General features: G+C 36.8%; 1 protein-coding gene across 2 annotated transcripts in view; it reads right to left on the bottom strand.

Annotated features, from left to right (window-relative positions):
* Positions 1-351: 351 nt before the first annotated feature.
* DCLK1 (doublecortin like kinase 1) overlaps positions 352-17647 on the bottom strand; it is a 228149-nt gene continuing 210853 nt past the window's right edge. The window contains exons 17-18 of one of the 2 annotated variants that reach the window (XM_079304891.1): positions 13903-13976; positions 352-5265 (exon numbers count right to left, since the gene is read on the bottom strand). In XM_079304891.1, coding sequence (XP_079161017.1) covers positions 5208-5265; positions 13903-13976 — 132 coding nt within the window. In that variant the 3' untranslated portion in view covers positions 352-5207. The remainder of the gene's footprint in view (positions 5266-13902; positions 13977-17647) is intronic. The other variant, XM_079304890.1, reaches the window with a different exon arrangement.

The raw sequence follows: 17647 nt of genomic DNA, 5'->3' as shown, positions 1-17647 counted from the left end.
TTAACCATGGCAGCACTAGCAGGCACTGCAATAATATTAGGAAAGCTCTCCCTGCCCACAATCTAAACTAAATAAAAAAGATGCCATTTTCCAACATATACCCCAGGCTAGCAAATAACAATGATTTAATGTACTTGCCCTGTGGTAATATAGTACCACTGCAAACCTCTGAGCCAATTTTTCTTTGCTTTTCTTTATTTTTTCTTTTCAAACATATATGCCCCATAGGGAAAGGATTGCAATTTAGCTCTTATTTGTGGATATATCGCTTTCATTTCAACAATTCTTGAAAGCCTTCCTGCTGTCACATGCTACTGTGTGCGAGCACCCAACTGAATAAAGACCCACCAGGCTTTTTCAGGAGTTTATTCACAGGTTTGGGTTTGCTTATTGTAGTATGCACCACATTTAAATTAGATGAGGGCTACTGTAAAGCAATAACATTGTCAATGACTGGAATCTCACTTTCCCCTCTAACAGTCTGAAGCAAATTAATGTATTGGTTGTTCATTAACAAGTAAACAGTTTCTGCTACAATGTCAAGGAAAAAAGAATGTGTTCATTAATATGAACAATCTTCATCTACAAAGATGATTTACACAATGCATGTAATGAGATAGCTTTCCCCTAACTAGTACACTACCAAACTGAAAAGCTGACTCTTAGGACTTTCTTGAAATTACAATATTGTTTGTTTACCAATAAGAAAGACAGTCTCAGTCACCTATGCCACCATTGTAAGCTCTATAATAAGTTACTTAAAAAAAGAGAGATTTCTGGAATCACTTGTGGAATTAATAAAATTGGTAACTACAGACTTACACTGCATCAATGATACATATTCCTGTGATAACTTGAGCTAAAAATAAGATTAATTTGGTTATAGAAATTCCTTAAACAACAACACTTAAATTATTTCAAACTTGAATTTTTTCAAGAATTTTCTGAAAAAATCAGCAAACACTGGCTAAAAAAGCAAAGCAGTTTGGATACACCAATGTAATCAGCATGCCTAGTGCTTTTCTGTTAACCCTCTGAGTAGAACCATAGTATTCTGGATTTTTTGTACATTAATGCTATGAAAATTGTAACTTACAGAAATATTAATTTAGATGTCATGATTTAACAAATCATGTTTTAAATATATTTGGGCTAGGCACCTCATCTCATGAGAGATTAATCCATCCTAGAATTTTAATTATCTGTTAGAGAAGCCAGTCTCTAGCACCTATATGGGAAGCTTAGATTATTGCCCTATATTAGATGTTTAACTCCTAGACAGATACATCTAGATGAGACAATTGCCAGCTCACTACCTTTTAGTTAACCCCGTGCTGTCCAGTACTACATTTTCACATCAAAGCTTGCTTACTGCATGTAAACTCAATAGAATATCACACTTAGGTTAGAATCCACATTATCCCATCTTATATTTAATTGAGAGGAATTAATCTGGAAGTGACCCTGTTCTACTTTCCGGCTAATACTAAGATCAGGCTCTCAGGCATCTCCAGAGACCGAACATTAGGTGACCTGAGTCACCCTTCGGAAGTCCCCGTCTCCATCTCCTCAGTGATAGATGGTTCCTACCACAACTGCCATCCATCTCTGCTAACTGAAACAATTGTTGTCGCATTTAGCAGCAATACCAGCCAGTGATTCAAAAGGGAAATGAAGAAAGAAGTCAGAAGGAATGGTCTGTATTACAGTAAAATGACCACGGTGTGCTATGTGCACCCCCAGATTATCGCATTAGAAATAGTCTATTGTGCTTGATTTCTTTTTTTTTTTCATTGGTGTTTCAAATATTTATAGGGCAACATATTCTGTCGTCACTTACCCCCAAGAATTCAGAGGTTAGACTAAAAAAATGGCAGTCGATGCCAAACAAGCCTAAACCATTATAACTTTCCTGAAACCATAAACATATATACATATATATGGATATATTAAAATATATTGCTATGGGTATATGGATATATTTTAAATCATCATTGGAAACTCTTTTGAAACAGTTCAGATATTCAGATATCTTTCCTTGAAACCTAAAATAGGATATCAGCAATTTGAAACCCAGTCTCCCACAAACCTAAAAATAACATCAAGAAATATTTTTATAGTTATGTTCATAAAACATGAACCAATGATCAGAAACATAAGATGTTGGGGATGAGTAGGATTTTCAGGATCTAGGATTTTTTTACATACATTTTAAGCAATACAATATGGTCTAAGATGAAGGAGCCAAACATCTTATTTTAATGATAACCCTGTATTCCAAAGCAAAGAAAAGGTGATAGGAGAATCCCAGATGGGGTTTTGAATAATATTTCTCATGCATAAAGTGAAACATATTTTTATTCTCTTGACTTCCCTCTCTAATTAAGAAGAATGAACATTGGCCTTTGCTTTAAGACTGCCAAATTTTCACAATAGTCAAGGAGCATGTGGTATTAATGGACACTTTTTTATTACCACATGTATGTCTTGCATTTACATGGCTGAGCTGTATCTCTTCTAAAGGGAAGGCTGTGATAAAATGTGGGAAGGTCAGTGCTGGTCAAACTTCTGCCAGATTCTGACCTACTGTAAATTAGAGTAGCTAAGTGACAAGGAAGGCTTTATCTTGATTGAGTTTTTGATCCTATGGAAAAATAATCCTTGTCCCATCCAAGAGTTATGAAGTTACAGCCATTAAGATGGCAGTGGCTGTTCTCTATCTACTGAGCATCTTCTGCTCATATGAGTCGAGGGTTGGATGGTTATAGTCAAGGATCTGACACACAGATACAACCCTTTCCCAGAACCTAAAATCTGAGAATTTTGTATGGCAGATCCTTTGTCCCTTCACCTCCTGCCCCAATGGAGTTCCCTTATTTGCTTCACTTGCTTTAAACTGTTGTTACTCAGGTTCCAGACAATAATTGAGGCCATACACAGGCCTTCTGCCCATGGACATGCATTCAGAGATCAGTCTCCTGATGGCTCAGATGCCTTTCTAGTAAACTCAAAATCTGAAGTTGGTGTCTGATGCAAGCTTCCACCAGCTGCTCCTTCTACAGTGGATGGAGTGAGACCAATAGGGTAATCAAAACATGAGTCCTGCCTAAAATGTGTGACCATGCCAGGTGAGATGAATCAAACCTGGAATGTTCACCTCTCTGTATTATCCAGAAAGTCTGGAGAACTCGTTTCTCTAATAAAATCTAAATATCTCACTTCTAGATTATCAATATCGGGTAGATTAAAAAAAAATCTATATGAAATATTTCTACCACTTGTGTAAAGATTCACAAGATTAAATCCCTGTGTTTAAAGTCTTTAGATATTTCAATATATAAATTTTCATGTCTGAGGCAATGAAAGGTGCACTTCATAGGATGGAGAAACAGAATTCCAATACTTCTTGTACTATAGTTCAAATGATACTTCCATCTAGAAGTGCAAAAGAGCTTTTACACTAGCCCACATCAGCTGCAGGTATACATTGACTCTCACTGCTCAAAGGTAGAGTTCCATGAACAAACACCCCTCAGAATGGGAATGATACTGTGGGCAACTCGCCCTGCTCCTGAAAAATGTATTTATACTTCCTGAAGAGCTGAGAATATCTGCATGTCATTTTGGGTAATATATTGATACTTCTGGCTGCATAATAGGAAAGAAAAAGGAAGGAAGAATGAAAGACAGATAAAGCTCAACATTGGGAGGAGATAGAAAGAGCAAAAAAGAGAGAAAGAGCGAGAGAGAGGAAACCACGACTTTTAAAAAACACTGTGAGAAAACTTGAACTTTAGAGGAGAAAACTTCCATTTTATATAAGCAATAAGAGAAACTATAAATTTCACAATGTTTTTTATTTTAGAACAGGATTTTGAAAGTTGCTTCTTTCATTCAAGTGAAATTCTGAACCATCTTTTTTTTTTTCAAATTATCACATCTGAAGCAAAAGTCTACACACTGTAATATTTCTGTGGAAGTCAACTTCATGATAATGGTCAAATAAAAAGCTGTTATGTTATCTTGAGTTCTTAACAAACCAGTGATATATATACGTACTCTGTGTAAATGCCCATTTTATTAAATATTACAAATAAAACTGGTGAATCATTTTTAGTTTCTCCATTCTAAAGACAAAACTTTTGCTACTTCAATTTAGTCTTTACATATATATTAAATTACTTGTATTTTCCCCGATTTGGAAGTACTCTAGTTATTTAAAGGGTAATGCTCATCAGTGTTAATCTTTTTGAATGGCTCTGCCAGAATAACCAGGTCATGTCGAGAGGATGCCTGTATATTCCTGAATGTGATGCAAAGGAACCAGGAACCTCTCAACTAGATCATTATATACTATTTCATGGCAGAACATGTCCTCAAGCGATTTCCCAATACTCGACATTATCATTAGCAGCAAACTACGTGGAAACAATCTTTTGTGGCCATCATCATGTCATCTTCTGTAAGCCATGAGAATGCCCTAAACTGAATTTCCCATATAGCCCTGCATCATATCCTTCAATAACAGTCACTCCATATGGAGGTATGATGCAGGTTTGGAATGAGCTGCTGCAGAAGATACCATTTGTTTAATTTTATTTTCATTTTTAAGCCTATATTTATAATTCCTAAGCAATAGTACATTTGATATATTTTTGGCCAGAAACAGGCAAGGAACTTCAGGATACTATAAAAGATATGTGCGTATAAAAGCAAAAAAGCCAGAATAAAACCCTAATACGGGTTGTCAAGATTTAAGGTGATCATTTACTCAGAGGGTTAACATGTGCTAAAATTACATACTGCAGTTCCTAGCTCCACTGATGAAAACAATCACTGCTTCTATCTTTAAATAAAAAAAAAGCAAAATAGGCTTAACCCTTCGAGGATCTTATTAGCAGCAAGTTGCAATCTAAACAGAGAACAAGTACTTCAATCAATTAGGAAATTATTCTTACAACAATTCTGTGAGCACCCTTTTGTGTTCCACCAGCCCAGCATTTACTGCTGGATAGATCAGCTGTATTCACTCCACACAGGCCTGAAGTAGTTTCAGGGCTCAAAGGGTTAAAGCCAAGACTTTTCAGAAAAAGTGTTTTATTAAAAGGGTGAGTTAGGTGAGCGAACAGTCTCGGATGAACTTGGTGAATAGTCTTCCGATTCGGAGTTGAGTTCGGGTGGAGCTTGCTGAGCCTTGTAACGTCCCCTCACATCCTGGTTGCGTCTTCGTCGGAAAACCTGCCTCTCCTTATCAAGAGCGGTGGTCTGGCAGGGGCATAAAATAAGAATAAATGAAATTAGGCTGTGTGTGAAATGCAAAGATAATGAAAACCATGAGGTTTTATGTGGCCTGCAAATACCAGGGATAATAAATGTTCAGACCAAATTAAGCCTGCTCTGTCTCAGTCAGGTCTGAAAGGTTGAGCCCACAACACAGCTAAACGCTTTAAAATGTGCATTTCCCAAACCTTAAGAGGTAGCGTGACATCATCAAGCAGATACAGTGCCATATATATGGATGCCATATGTTCTACTTCTGGATGTTATTAATTTCATCCTTTAACAGGATCGAATTTCAAGCCAAATACCAAGTGACCTTCCCCCCACCCTTCTCAAAGTATAAATCTGTTTCTACAGGCAAGGCAGAGATGTACACTTGTCTCTGATTTGACCTAATGAAGGCTGATACACACTCACCCGTGTTCAAGTCAGTGCAATCAGCTAACAAAGATGGATTGTGATGAAGTTGTCAGACAAGAGAGAAAAACAAACACCGAAGGGAGCTAGCCCAGCTCCTTGACACACCATGCCGCTCAATGGATGTTCTTAGGGAGAACGCTGAAGAGCTCTGACGGAAAGACCTGTTTAGCCTGACCACACTGTCTCTTCCTGTTAACCAAGGTCTACTGAATTCAATACTCTGCTAATTTTATCCATGTCTAGCTAAGGTATTCAGGAATGGCAAAGAGCAATATTTACTTGATGGGCATTATTTTTTGATCATTCTGCATTATTGAGAATGCAATTAATAATAAGATGGCTGCAATTTCTATCCATGTACTTTCTTCTGCTTTTCTGGCATGTTTATGAGGTGAAACTTCAACCAAAGTAAGGGTAACCCTAAGTTTGACTCTAGGTTTCAAGCATAGGACTCAGTTTTCTTGTCTTCTTGATTATGGGGTCTCAGACTGCAGTCCCTAAAATCACTGTAAAATTTTAAGTTCAACAGGATGGCCTTGATTCAGCAAGAGCACTTTGACACATGGTTAGCACACCTGACACATCTGAAGCAGGGCTGCCCCCTTAAATCCCCACCCATGACTGTTTTGGAAAAAGCAAAATGGGAAAAGGCAGGTGACCAGTAAGATGATATACAAAATGGAACCAAGTATCTGATCATGGCACTGGAAGCAAAGGTAACTTTGAGAACTTAATAGGCTTCACTCATAAGGCTTGTAAAATTTGTCCTTATAATGAAAAGGTCTATTTAAAGGAATGCAACCAAAAGGTTATTCTGCTTCAAAGGATTTATTGTGTTCTCTTAAGATATGCATGACTGATTTCTCCAGAAAATTTACCAGTTACTGTGTGAGTCTCATAGGAGAGCAGAGATGTATTTATAGCCATCATATATTTGAGACTAAAATGAAAACTAAATCCATCATACTGGTGCAAAATAGCATTATAGCAATCCATGCTTTCAAACAATGCAACCAGCATTCAATAATAATGTGACAGAGACAGAAAGATGGACTGGAGTACTAAACTACTATAGCAAATGGATTTATTGCTATATTGCTGAACTCTTATTTTTGTGTCTAGAACCTATATAGCACTATTTTAAAAGGGTAAAATGATCCACTTTGATAAGATTATCCCTATATTTTAGATAATAATTGCTACAAAATCCAACACTTTCAATCTGCCAAAATTTTTTCTGTTTACTGCTATCTTTTGGTTAAGAGCTCTAATTAGTATTTTCAATGCCTTCTATGTTTCTTAGCCTTGAACCAATTCAGTTTTTGATTATTTTTAATATGAAACATAAGAATACCTAGATCTCTTACACACAGTGAATATACTGCTTACAGTATGTAATTTTGTGTGAAAATTGAAAAGAATGGCATATATTACCCCTCTATAAAATACAGATTTCCATTTAAAGGATTTTTTTTACGCTTACAGGAAATAAGCATTTATTTAAAGTTTAAACCACATCACATCATCCTGTGGTAATAGATACTCTCCCCTGAGAAACTTAAACATTACTTGTTGAATAAATAAAAATACTTGTATTAAACTCAGAATTTATTTTTAAAACCAACTACGTGAGAATGAAAAATGTGGATGTAAAATCTGAAGGTATTTAAATTTAGATAACTTACACATAAGAGAATATATAAGAAAATTGTACTTTTAGGATATTGCTTTTTATAAAGAACAAAGATAACTAGGTACCAGGACATCTTTTCAAAAATGTCTTTAAAAATAAATCCCAAGATATTGTCTTTCTATGATTGCTGGAATAGCTTTAGAGACTCTTCTTTAGATTGATTTGTTTAAATATACATAAAAGCACTCCATCCCTCAATAATAAAAGATATTAAGCAAAAACCCCCTGATGGTCTCACCTAATCTAATACCTTACGCTTGCTGTGGTTTGTAGGCCCAAATATTTCTGGCTTTCTAACCCTTTAGAAACTTCCTGAGATATTTTGTGACTGTTTTTCTTTACATTTTTATCCTGTGTTTGCCCTGGATTTGATCTAATCAGTCTTTGTAAAGACATACTTCTAGAGTCTGGGGCATTTTTGTGGTTATTCTCCTGGGCTGAGAGATGTCCAGAGCCTTTCTCACCCAAAGAGCTTATTGCATAAAAAGTTACAAAGTCACAGAGAGTCAAAGAGGTCAGTATTTATCTAGTGAAAGAAAAAAACCACAGGGTCATATTCTAATGTTTAGTGTTTACCATGTCAGAACTACAAAATGGGGCACTTCTGGGCCCTATAGAACTCACAGGAACAGGCTGATTTTGCCCAGTGTTCCAATTACATTTGATACTTCCAGTGTGTAATACATTGCTGATGGTATTGTGGCTCTCCATTCTGCAAAAATGCTATTTTTTTATTTAATGATGTCGTGGTTACTTTTTACCTCCAAAGGATTTCAAAATATGATAGATCCATCCTTTGGAACACAAAGGTGGCAAGATAGATACATATGGGGATTGACTGCATTTGCTTTGTATGTGTGATTTTCACCTACTGTACTTTCTTTTGCACATGGACATATTAAAAAATCAGCTTTTTCATTATTAATGATGTTTTTGTAACAAAAGACTCATACACATTGCCTTGGTTTAACAGATGCATTCTTCACCTGCAGTTCTGGGTGGTTCACCAGTGCATGAACCAGTCCATCATGGATTTCCAGGGCATTTCTATTTCAAGCTACTCTTTCAATAAGTAATAGGTGGACCTGAAGTTCACTTATGCTTCACAGGGCTGCAAATCCCAGATTTTCATTATCACATTTTGACATTTGACTTTTCTGGGCCCTAGATTAGATACTGAGAACCTTGAGCACTATATGAGAGTAATGGCAACTAAAACGTAAAGACAGAATTCTTATTTAAGATATTCAGCTACCCTCCTGCAATCATATGAGAAAATGTAGAGCTTCTTATCCAGCAGAAGATAAGTGGATTGCCTCTGTGTTGGTGCTGATGGGTGTGAGGTACTTCACTAAGCACTAGTGTATGTTGCATCAACATCTAGTAATCCTGACACCCAGTACCAAACTGTTACCAAGCCATTTTTGGAAATGCATTTACTTTGTAGTAACAGAGCATTGTTTCAAAATCATTGTTTCTGTCATTGACATATTAAGCTGCAGTTTTCCAGGACTTTTCCTTAAGAAGTGTCTTCATCCTGATTTCTACCACTTGAAGTTAGAGGATTCCTGAGCCATGAAAATTTATTTTTTATCTTGGAAAACAGTGCATTGTGTATTTATGAACAGATTTTCAAAAACTACAACCGCTTTGATATATGTGGTGGATTTGAAATGGGAAGAGCCTTATTTTAGCTATGGGCTGATATTTTCTGTCAGGTCAATAATTACTGGATTAAAGTAACTGAATTTTATGAGAGTGAGCAGTGACTGTTACTCTTTTCACTTGTCTTAATTTACTGCTGGCCACCAAATATAGATATATATTAGTTTCATTAATAAAAGAACATTAATGTGCATTTTGCCTCTTAGCCCATACATTATTCATACCAGCCAGGAGACTAAACTTGGGATGCAGCTGTTCACGCATTAATCTAAGAAACCCTTCCCTTTGCTTGCTTTTTGTTTGCAGGAGCATACTTGCAGTTTGTTAGCAATTTTTGTGAAGCTTTGTTTAGCATGTGGAATTAGATGAATATATCTGTTGAAACACTGGTATTTTTCTTTCAGTGCATTCTTTTATATCCACAGTTTTATACACACATTTAAATGCTCACACCTAGATAAGTTTATCTTATTTTTTTAAACTTCTGGCTAATGACCTTTATGCACTGACAGGTTTCCATGCAGTAAAAATGACCATTTAACATTGCTTGTAGCACAAGCCAGGCAGCCCTTCAGTCTCATCTTTTTTAAAATTTCTTTTCCATGGGTTTCTCAGGTTATATATATGTATATATTTTTATATATATACTATATATAATTATATATATATATGTAAGTGTGATTGATTCGTGAATCAAGACACTTTTTTGAGAGTACTTCAAACTTAGCAATGCATCTCAGTCCAGGAGCGAGACACTCATGGTATTTTTAGTCCCTCAGGCACAAGGCATAACAAAGTCAAGTTACAAGGTGATTTGGAGATGTGCAAATGACCACATCGAGGGGACAAATTAATCGAGTGGATTTGAACCCAGACCTCCAAATACAAAAGCCCAATGCTTTAGCACACCATGTAACTTCTGGCATGAAATTTAGCTAAAATGAAAGTAAAAAGAAAGAAAACCAAATCAATTTGATATGTGCTTTGTACTGTATTTGTGAGTGAACACAAAGACCACTATTCCATACACATAACTGTTGAATTCATGTTGCTGTATTTAAGTTTGTGTTTACTCTTTGACATCCCCCTTTTTAGAGACACGATTCCTCAGCTGGTTTCAATTACATGTGGAACAGAGTTAGTGCCAAATTGTTTGCATGAGTGAATTTTATTTATAGTTTGTAAATCAGTTGTGGGTTTTTTACTCAATGATTGGGAGAAGAGATTTTAAACTATTTTAGGTGTCTGCCTGTATTTACCAATATTCAGTTTACAGAAGGTTTTATGTTATTAAAAATGGCACTTTACAGATTGCAAGCCTGATTCCCAGATTCTTTGTCCCATCATCAAGATGCCTGGCTGTAACTTTTGACTTGAAAGTGTGTTGTATCCACTTGGGACAGGTGTAAATAACTCGACAGATGCAAAGTAACGTGAACTAGGAACCAAACACAGAGGATGGAATTATGGGTTATAAAATGAGCTATTTAGATATATTTTTAACTGTGACATTGAGAAATGTATTTTAAAAATCTAAAATTTATGAATTTAATAATGACCAGGTTGATCATTTTGTTAAGCATCCAGTGTAACCAATTTCCTTTCGATTGTCATTATACAGATAGTTTATTAATGATTTTCCATACACTTCTGGACTTTGTTTTGCCCATTTTGCTTATCTAGAGTGACTTGGATATATAGAAAATAACACACCCTGATATTTGATATTCTATACTAATGCAATACATACTACACATACTGACATTTTATGCTAATAATATTTAGATGCAACCACTCTGGTGCTCCTTTGATATTCTGAATCAGACCAATCTTCAGGGTTTTAACTGGGAACTCCAAGACTTGTCCCTTACTGATGCTGCTTTGGTCATTATTGCACCTCTGATTGCAGGGCTGATGTTCCAACAACATTGGGTGGATTTGTTTTAAAACATGTATTAGTCTGGGGTCCAAATGATTTTGCGACTTTGGTCCCTGTGTTTTTTCTGATCCTCATATTCAAGGAACTGTGAAAGACTTCCCAGGCATTATAGCTCATGCCAGCTACAACAACTCCTGCAGTATCTAAAAATTCATGTCACTTCTGCATGTGTTATCCCACTGAAAGGGAATAAAAGAGGATGCAGAATACACTTAGAAAAGTTAGGATTTTGAAGGACTTGGAAAACAGAAGTCTTTTAGGCAGAGAAAGACAAGGTTTTCTGGTTGTTGAAAGAGGAAATAGTGCAATTTTAGAAGTATTTTAGAAGAGTTATAGCAACTACAGACTTAAAAAAAAAAAAGTGCAGAAGAAATGAGTAGTTTAACACTAACAAAGGGAGCATTACATTTTCCCTGAGAGATGGTTTCATTTTTCACTGTACTTGTGAATTCAGATTAATTTTTATGTGCCTGTGATAAATTATTTGTTTTATAGACATGAATTGATAAACCTTTTCATATGCTTTGCATCTGCGCTACTAAAAACTAAACACTTACTACATCAAAATGCTTTTATTTAGACTAAAACATTGGTCACCACAACAGCTGCATGTTTCTGGGAGATGAGAGAGGCCCAAACACACGGCAGTGCTTGGTCCCCTCTATCCCTCACAGAGGATTTCCTAATTAAGCATCCACGCCTAGGAGCCCTGATCTCCCAATTTGCCTTTCCACACTAGGTGCACAGTTTAGAAAACCCTAATTATAAACATTGTTGTTACTGCCCCCAGCTGGAAAACAGAGTAGTTTATGTATGAATAAGAGAGATTATCGCCCATCTGCTCCAGCCCATTATTCAGGGATGTGTCATTTTGTATGCTGATGGCAGCCATTACTAGTGCTTTAGTCAAATGACCTTTTTTTTTTTATAGCTTTATTTATTTACCAAGTTGCAGACTTAGAGCCACCTCCCCTACCTTCTTCAAAATGCATATTGTTTGTTTCAAAACCTGGGCTATGCAGCTAAACTGAGTCAAGGCCAATCTGAGAAGATGTTTGCTTTCTCACAGGCTCCTGTTTTTGGTGATCTGATCCTCGTGGAGTAGGAGTTTTAAAAGATCCAAATATTATACCAAATATATTATATCCAAATATGTGTAGCAAATGGAAAGACTTTCTTTCCCTGCTATTGACTTTTTTTTTGGGTTCAATGTAAAATAAAAAATGTAAATCAGAGAAATATTGTAATTAAGTGCCATGGACAGCAATTAAACTCCAGGAAGATAAATAAAGCTCATGTGATCTTCCCCACCATTTTATAGAGCAGGCATTAAATTTACAACTCTTTGTAAAAGTTCTGCTTGACAGAAAATGCCCTCTTTCCTTCTCCAGCAGAAAATTCCTCTAATACTATGAAACCCACAGTCGTCTAAAGCTGGGCACTCGGGTCCCATTCCCCCTTCTCCAAAACCGAGGAGCACGAAGAATAATGCCAAGTGACAAGACAGATCAGCAGGTTTTGCTCTGCCCTTGCAGGTCACAGTGGGTTTGTGGCCACCACCACAAGAGCAATAGGGTGGAATTAGATGAATTACAGCTACTGCTGCACACTCTAGCACTTGGATGAGAGTCTTTCTCAATTTTTGCTAGCCAGCATTCAGGGCATGAATTGGATTGACTTTTCTACTTTTTGCCGGAAAAGCAGGCTTATTTTTGGGTTTGGGTTTGTTTTGTTTTACTTTCCCCAGAACATCCATATCAGAAACTACTTAGCCCTCCGTGTGCGCTCAGGGAACCGTTCGGTTTTATGGAAAGCGTGCTTTAGCTCGATCCATGCACTTGGTGAAATGATCCAGGGTGGGAGTTTTACTGTGGAAACACTCACAGTGACCATCTCTGCTGTTTTGCTAAGGTGGATACTTGGCTGAGATTTTACAAACCCCTCACAGACAAGTTTTTAAAGCCAGTGTTAGAAAACACAGGTCTCACAGTAAACTTGTAAAAATTTCTCCAGCTATCAAAAGGTATGTCTTGTGAGTAATATGGAAAAAGACAGCAAGTAACCACTTGATGGAAATTCCTGCACTCTGGATTTATTGAGGAGGTGTGTGGGCCTCTAGTGGGCTATCAGACCTGGAACCCCCCCCTTGCCCCCATTCCAGAACAAGCCCCTCCCACCCAGAGCCCCATTTTATCATACAGGTTAAGCCAGCTAACGACAACCCTGGCACAGTTACACAATGAAGGAAAAATATATTCAAGAGACTCATGCAATATTAAAAAAAAATCAAATCAAAATAAATAGGTATCAGAAGGGTTTTAAAAAGAAAAGAGAAGGAATGCATTGTTAGAAACACAAGCTTACCAGCACATACAATGCATTGTATTTCAGTGAACTTGGGAGAGTTTCTATGCCCGCGTTATGCAAATGCATTGTTCACTCTAAGGTAAGGATTGTGTTTAGTGGTTTTAAAATGACAGTATATAGCTCCACATCTTGCATGGAAAAAGAGGAATATATATGCTGAGAGCCTGTTGCTGCTCCGTGTGTTTTGAAACGGGAGCACAGGGGAAGCAGATGCCTTAACAAGCAGAAGGGAGAGGGAGGGTGCGTACTTCAGCATATCTGTAGATTTTCTATATACACTGTCCTTTTAACTACAGGGAAATTGGTACTGAGCATGTGCGATGAAGAGAAAGCTGGCAATGTGGGTGTGAGGGATGGGTGAGGAAAGGGAATGAGGGGGTGTGGCATCTCAATCAAGATTAAAACGAAACTGATAAAGCAGCATATGGACCGGATAACAAATCAAAAAGCATGTTTATCCACTGAAGGAACTGGTTAATGGAGACTGCCAGCACGTTGCCATGGAAACACTGACTGTTGGCGCTGCACCATCTCATACCTTATCCAATACATTCCTGGTTGTTGGTAGTAGTCCAAAGACCCTGATCTCTTGATGGTAAACCCGTGGTCCAGCTGAGCAGAGAGAAATGGGGCAACTCAGTGGATCGACATTAGGCTAGAGAATTCAGACTCCAGAGCAAGCTGTTCCTTATGTAGTGCATATTTACTGTTTTCACTTTCACTCTTATCTAACATCCTAAAACTATGTACCACAGAAGAAAAAGGAAAAAAAAAAAAAGGTAAATAAATAAAAGAAAAAATATTCTAATTCTAGATTTGGTCTTGCCAAATTGGAAGCCAATTTATTCAAACTAAAATGGAGTTTGTGAATAGGTTAGTTAATGCATAATGCATTCATTTAAAAGTCTGAAATATCTCGTTACCTGCAAAGACAGTAGTGCCCTTTTAAGTTGCACATACCAGTAATAGAATATTATCTTTTGCAATTAAACTGAGAAGTTTAATAATAATAATTAAAACCCTAAATGCAGTGCAACCATCACAAGGAGCAGGCTAGACAGACTACACAAGGCTTAAATTAGACTGCTTCATAATCATGGAACGTGTAAAGATGAAAAGAATCAGGTTTTGATACCCCATCAATCATGGTAATTCATTTCTAAAAATGCGTTAACCTTGGAGAGTAGGACTACTCAGAGCCATGAATAACATTGTTTATCATTTCAGCTTACACCTCATGCTCAAAAAGATAACAGTACAAAACTATTTGGTTTAAAATTGCACCAATTAAAGTGAAAATGGAAATGAACTTAACATTGTGTCCAGGAAATTGTTCTGGTGATATTACTTAAGGAAGACAGATCTTTCAAGTTTAGTTTATTGTTAGCAAAATCATGTGCATAGGAACAAAGAAAATGTGTTCTTTTCCCTAACACTTCTGCACTGCACTAACAGACGGTGGAAACATAATTTGGCTGAATTACATAAAATTTTGGGGCAGAAAATCTTGACAGAGACACTTTGACTGCTCTAAAACTGTTGCAATGATTTTCAGATTTTTGCTCTTTGAAGGGAAAAGGCCATTTTGTGCTTCAATAGGAGTGTGGCATATATTTCCAATACCGATGACAGTTTCTAATTCAAAATTCAAAAAAGCAGTTCAACATATTTCCAGGTACCGACCACTCAAGGGGAGTTAGGAAATAACTGCAAATTTAACTTTCTCTTGATGACTCCCCTGCAAGTGTAAAATTTAATAATTTATTTCATTTTGTTAAAACAATGCCTCTTTCATCTTATTTAGAATAATTTAAAGGACGTTTCCTGTTTAAAACCATGAGAACCTTGTACCTAGAGTTAAATTTGTGTCGGTCTAACTACACCGGTCTGCTATTGCCATCTACTGGCTTCCTTGTATGCTGCACATAAAACACACAAAAGGGATGTTTTCCTAAAAACACATCAAAAATATTGCCCTAAAATTGAATAGCCAAAAATTAATTCAGAGAAAATGAGGAGAGTTGATCCCTAACAAGAGTTGAAACAATTTTGGTGGTGCGGAAATCCTGCCACGAGAAACCCAGCTGTGGACAATGACCACAGGACAACACAGACAATAGATGTGAAGGGATAGCTGAGACACAGATTCAGTTTTAAGACTCCAAGCAAAACTTACATGCTAGGCTTCTCCTCCACACCACCCAAGAAATCCCATGGCTGAAAATTCCACTTGACATTGGTAATTTTATTTTAAAATTGGCAGAATGCAGGGCAATGACCCACATGCTGCCTGCCCATTGCCAGGGTCCCCAACCCAGGACCCTGTCAGCAGAAGAGAGCTGCAACAACTTTCTAAGCAACTTTTCTCCTCTGTTCTCCTTGTTTACTCTGCATCTCCAGCTGGAGTTTACTCCCATTCCCAAGACAGAGACCTCATTCAACCTTAACAGCAGATTAGCATTAGTCTTTTTCTCTGTCTTAACAATGGCAAAAGTACAAGCACCAAAGTGATGACATACGGGCTAAGATTTAACACTTCAGACAAGGACATATATTAAACAATGCTCAGTTCATACAAGGAATTACAGCACCCTTGAATTGCAGAAGCATTCTCAGAAAGTGATTTGTGCTCTAAGTCTCTCTAGCTGCTGTCACTGAAGCTCAGAGGGTACAGCCAAAAAGGTCTTGGTTTGTGGCCAAACCAAAATAAATGGAATTGATATCCTTGAAGAACTAAAGAATAAAATCTTCCCCCAAGTTTCAAAAAGGCTAGTTAATATGTCTGGTTTTATGTTTTTACTGCAGTACCTTTTATAAACACCATCACAGGACTAAAAAATACTGCTCCTATTGAAAAGCTGCATGAGAAACATGATCCTGAAAATATTTTGGCACATCTTAACAGTAATGCGGCCATTCTGACACAATCTGAGGGGCACTAGCCCAAACTGTCTCCCACAGAGACTGGTAGTCAACGCCTGTGACAAGAGTTTAAGAATAGGGCAAGTAAAGTGATATTTCCCCTACATACTCTCTCATCAGCAAGCAGTGTTTTTTAGGGACTTGCTAATTCTCTTGCTGTTTTAAAAGCTAGCTCTCCAATTAAAATTTTGCTGGCAAAGCTATGCTGGTTCAGGGGAATTTTTTCCCAACTGACCTAGTTACTCTGGCAGAAGTTTTAATGATGTATTATTGCATCAACAGAAAAGCCTCTTTGCTTGGATAGTTAATTTTGTTTGAGAAATCATTCTACTACACCAGCAAAGGAACTGCTTTGCTAGGCATGCACATGTTCATTAGGGTAGTTTGTCCAACTGGGGAATACTTTCAAATGTGGACAAACTTGAAGTCTGGACACATGCACGAGAAGTAGGATGCCTCTGCCTTGGACAGACAGAGACAACTTTTACTGAGATTACCACATCAATAAAGCAGACATAAGTCTGAACCAGAGGAATCAATGCAATTTGGACATTGCTGAAGGAAGCAGTAGCCACAGAAGTTGTAGGCAAAACACATGTGGCTTCGAATTTCCTTTCAGTCAAGCTGACCAGAGACACATCTTTAGGAACTTAATTTTCTTATTATAGTTTTAATTGGTGCATATGGTAAATACTCCTTGAGATCTTTGAGGTGTGTTACATTTTACCACCAGAGAAAACAGGCATATAATATCATATCATACCAACATGAGGACAAACTAAGAACTTAATACCACATATTAGCAAGCTCTGTACATAAACAGAGTTACGGTACTCAAAATAATTGGTCATACTATTAAGTAAGCTATAGAAATATAAGCACATATTAACACATTTTCACAAACACAGACACAGATGTGTTATATAATATATAGAAGGCAACTCTACATATTATATACACAAGCACTCTCTCAAAAAGTATGTAAACATACGGGCAGGCACAAACCCTCAGTATTTTTATAACAAATATAGTTAGTCCATGTCTTTAGTGCCAAACAATATGTTACAGCCTCTATACATACTGTGAAAGTTCTAAATCTAGAGCAGTCCTTGTTAATAAGTTTTAATTTTAGTCTGACATTTCACAGTTAAAGGGAGATTCTCAAATTCTGGTGACATGCATGTCAAATATATATTAAATAGACTTCCAAATGCATAAACAACATTTAAAGACATTGCTGTTTTGCTTTTGGCTTTCTTAAACATATGAAATTATTTTGGTAGAAAAACCCCCTAATTTATTCATAAAATAGAAATTATCTAGCATTCTGAAACATTACCAAAACACAAAGAGATCTACAC

The sequence above is a fragment of the Erithacus rubecula genome (genome assembly GCF_903797595.1).
Source record: "Erithacus rubecula genome assembly, chromosome: 1".
Classification (NCBI taxonomy): domain Eukaryota; kingdom Metazoa; phylum Chordata; class Aves; order Passeriformes; family Muscicapidae; genus Erithacus; species Erithacus rubecula.
This window is presented reverse-complemented; position numbering and strand designations above follow the sequence as displayed.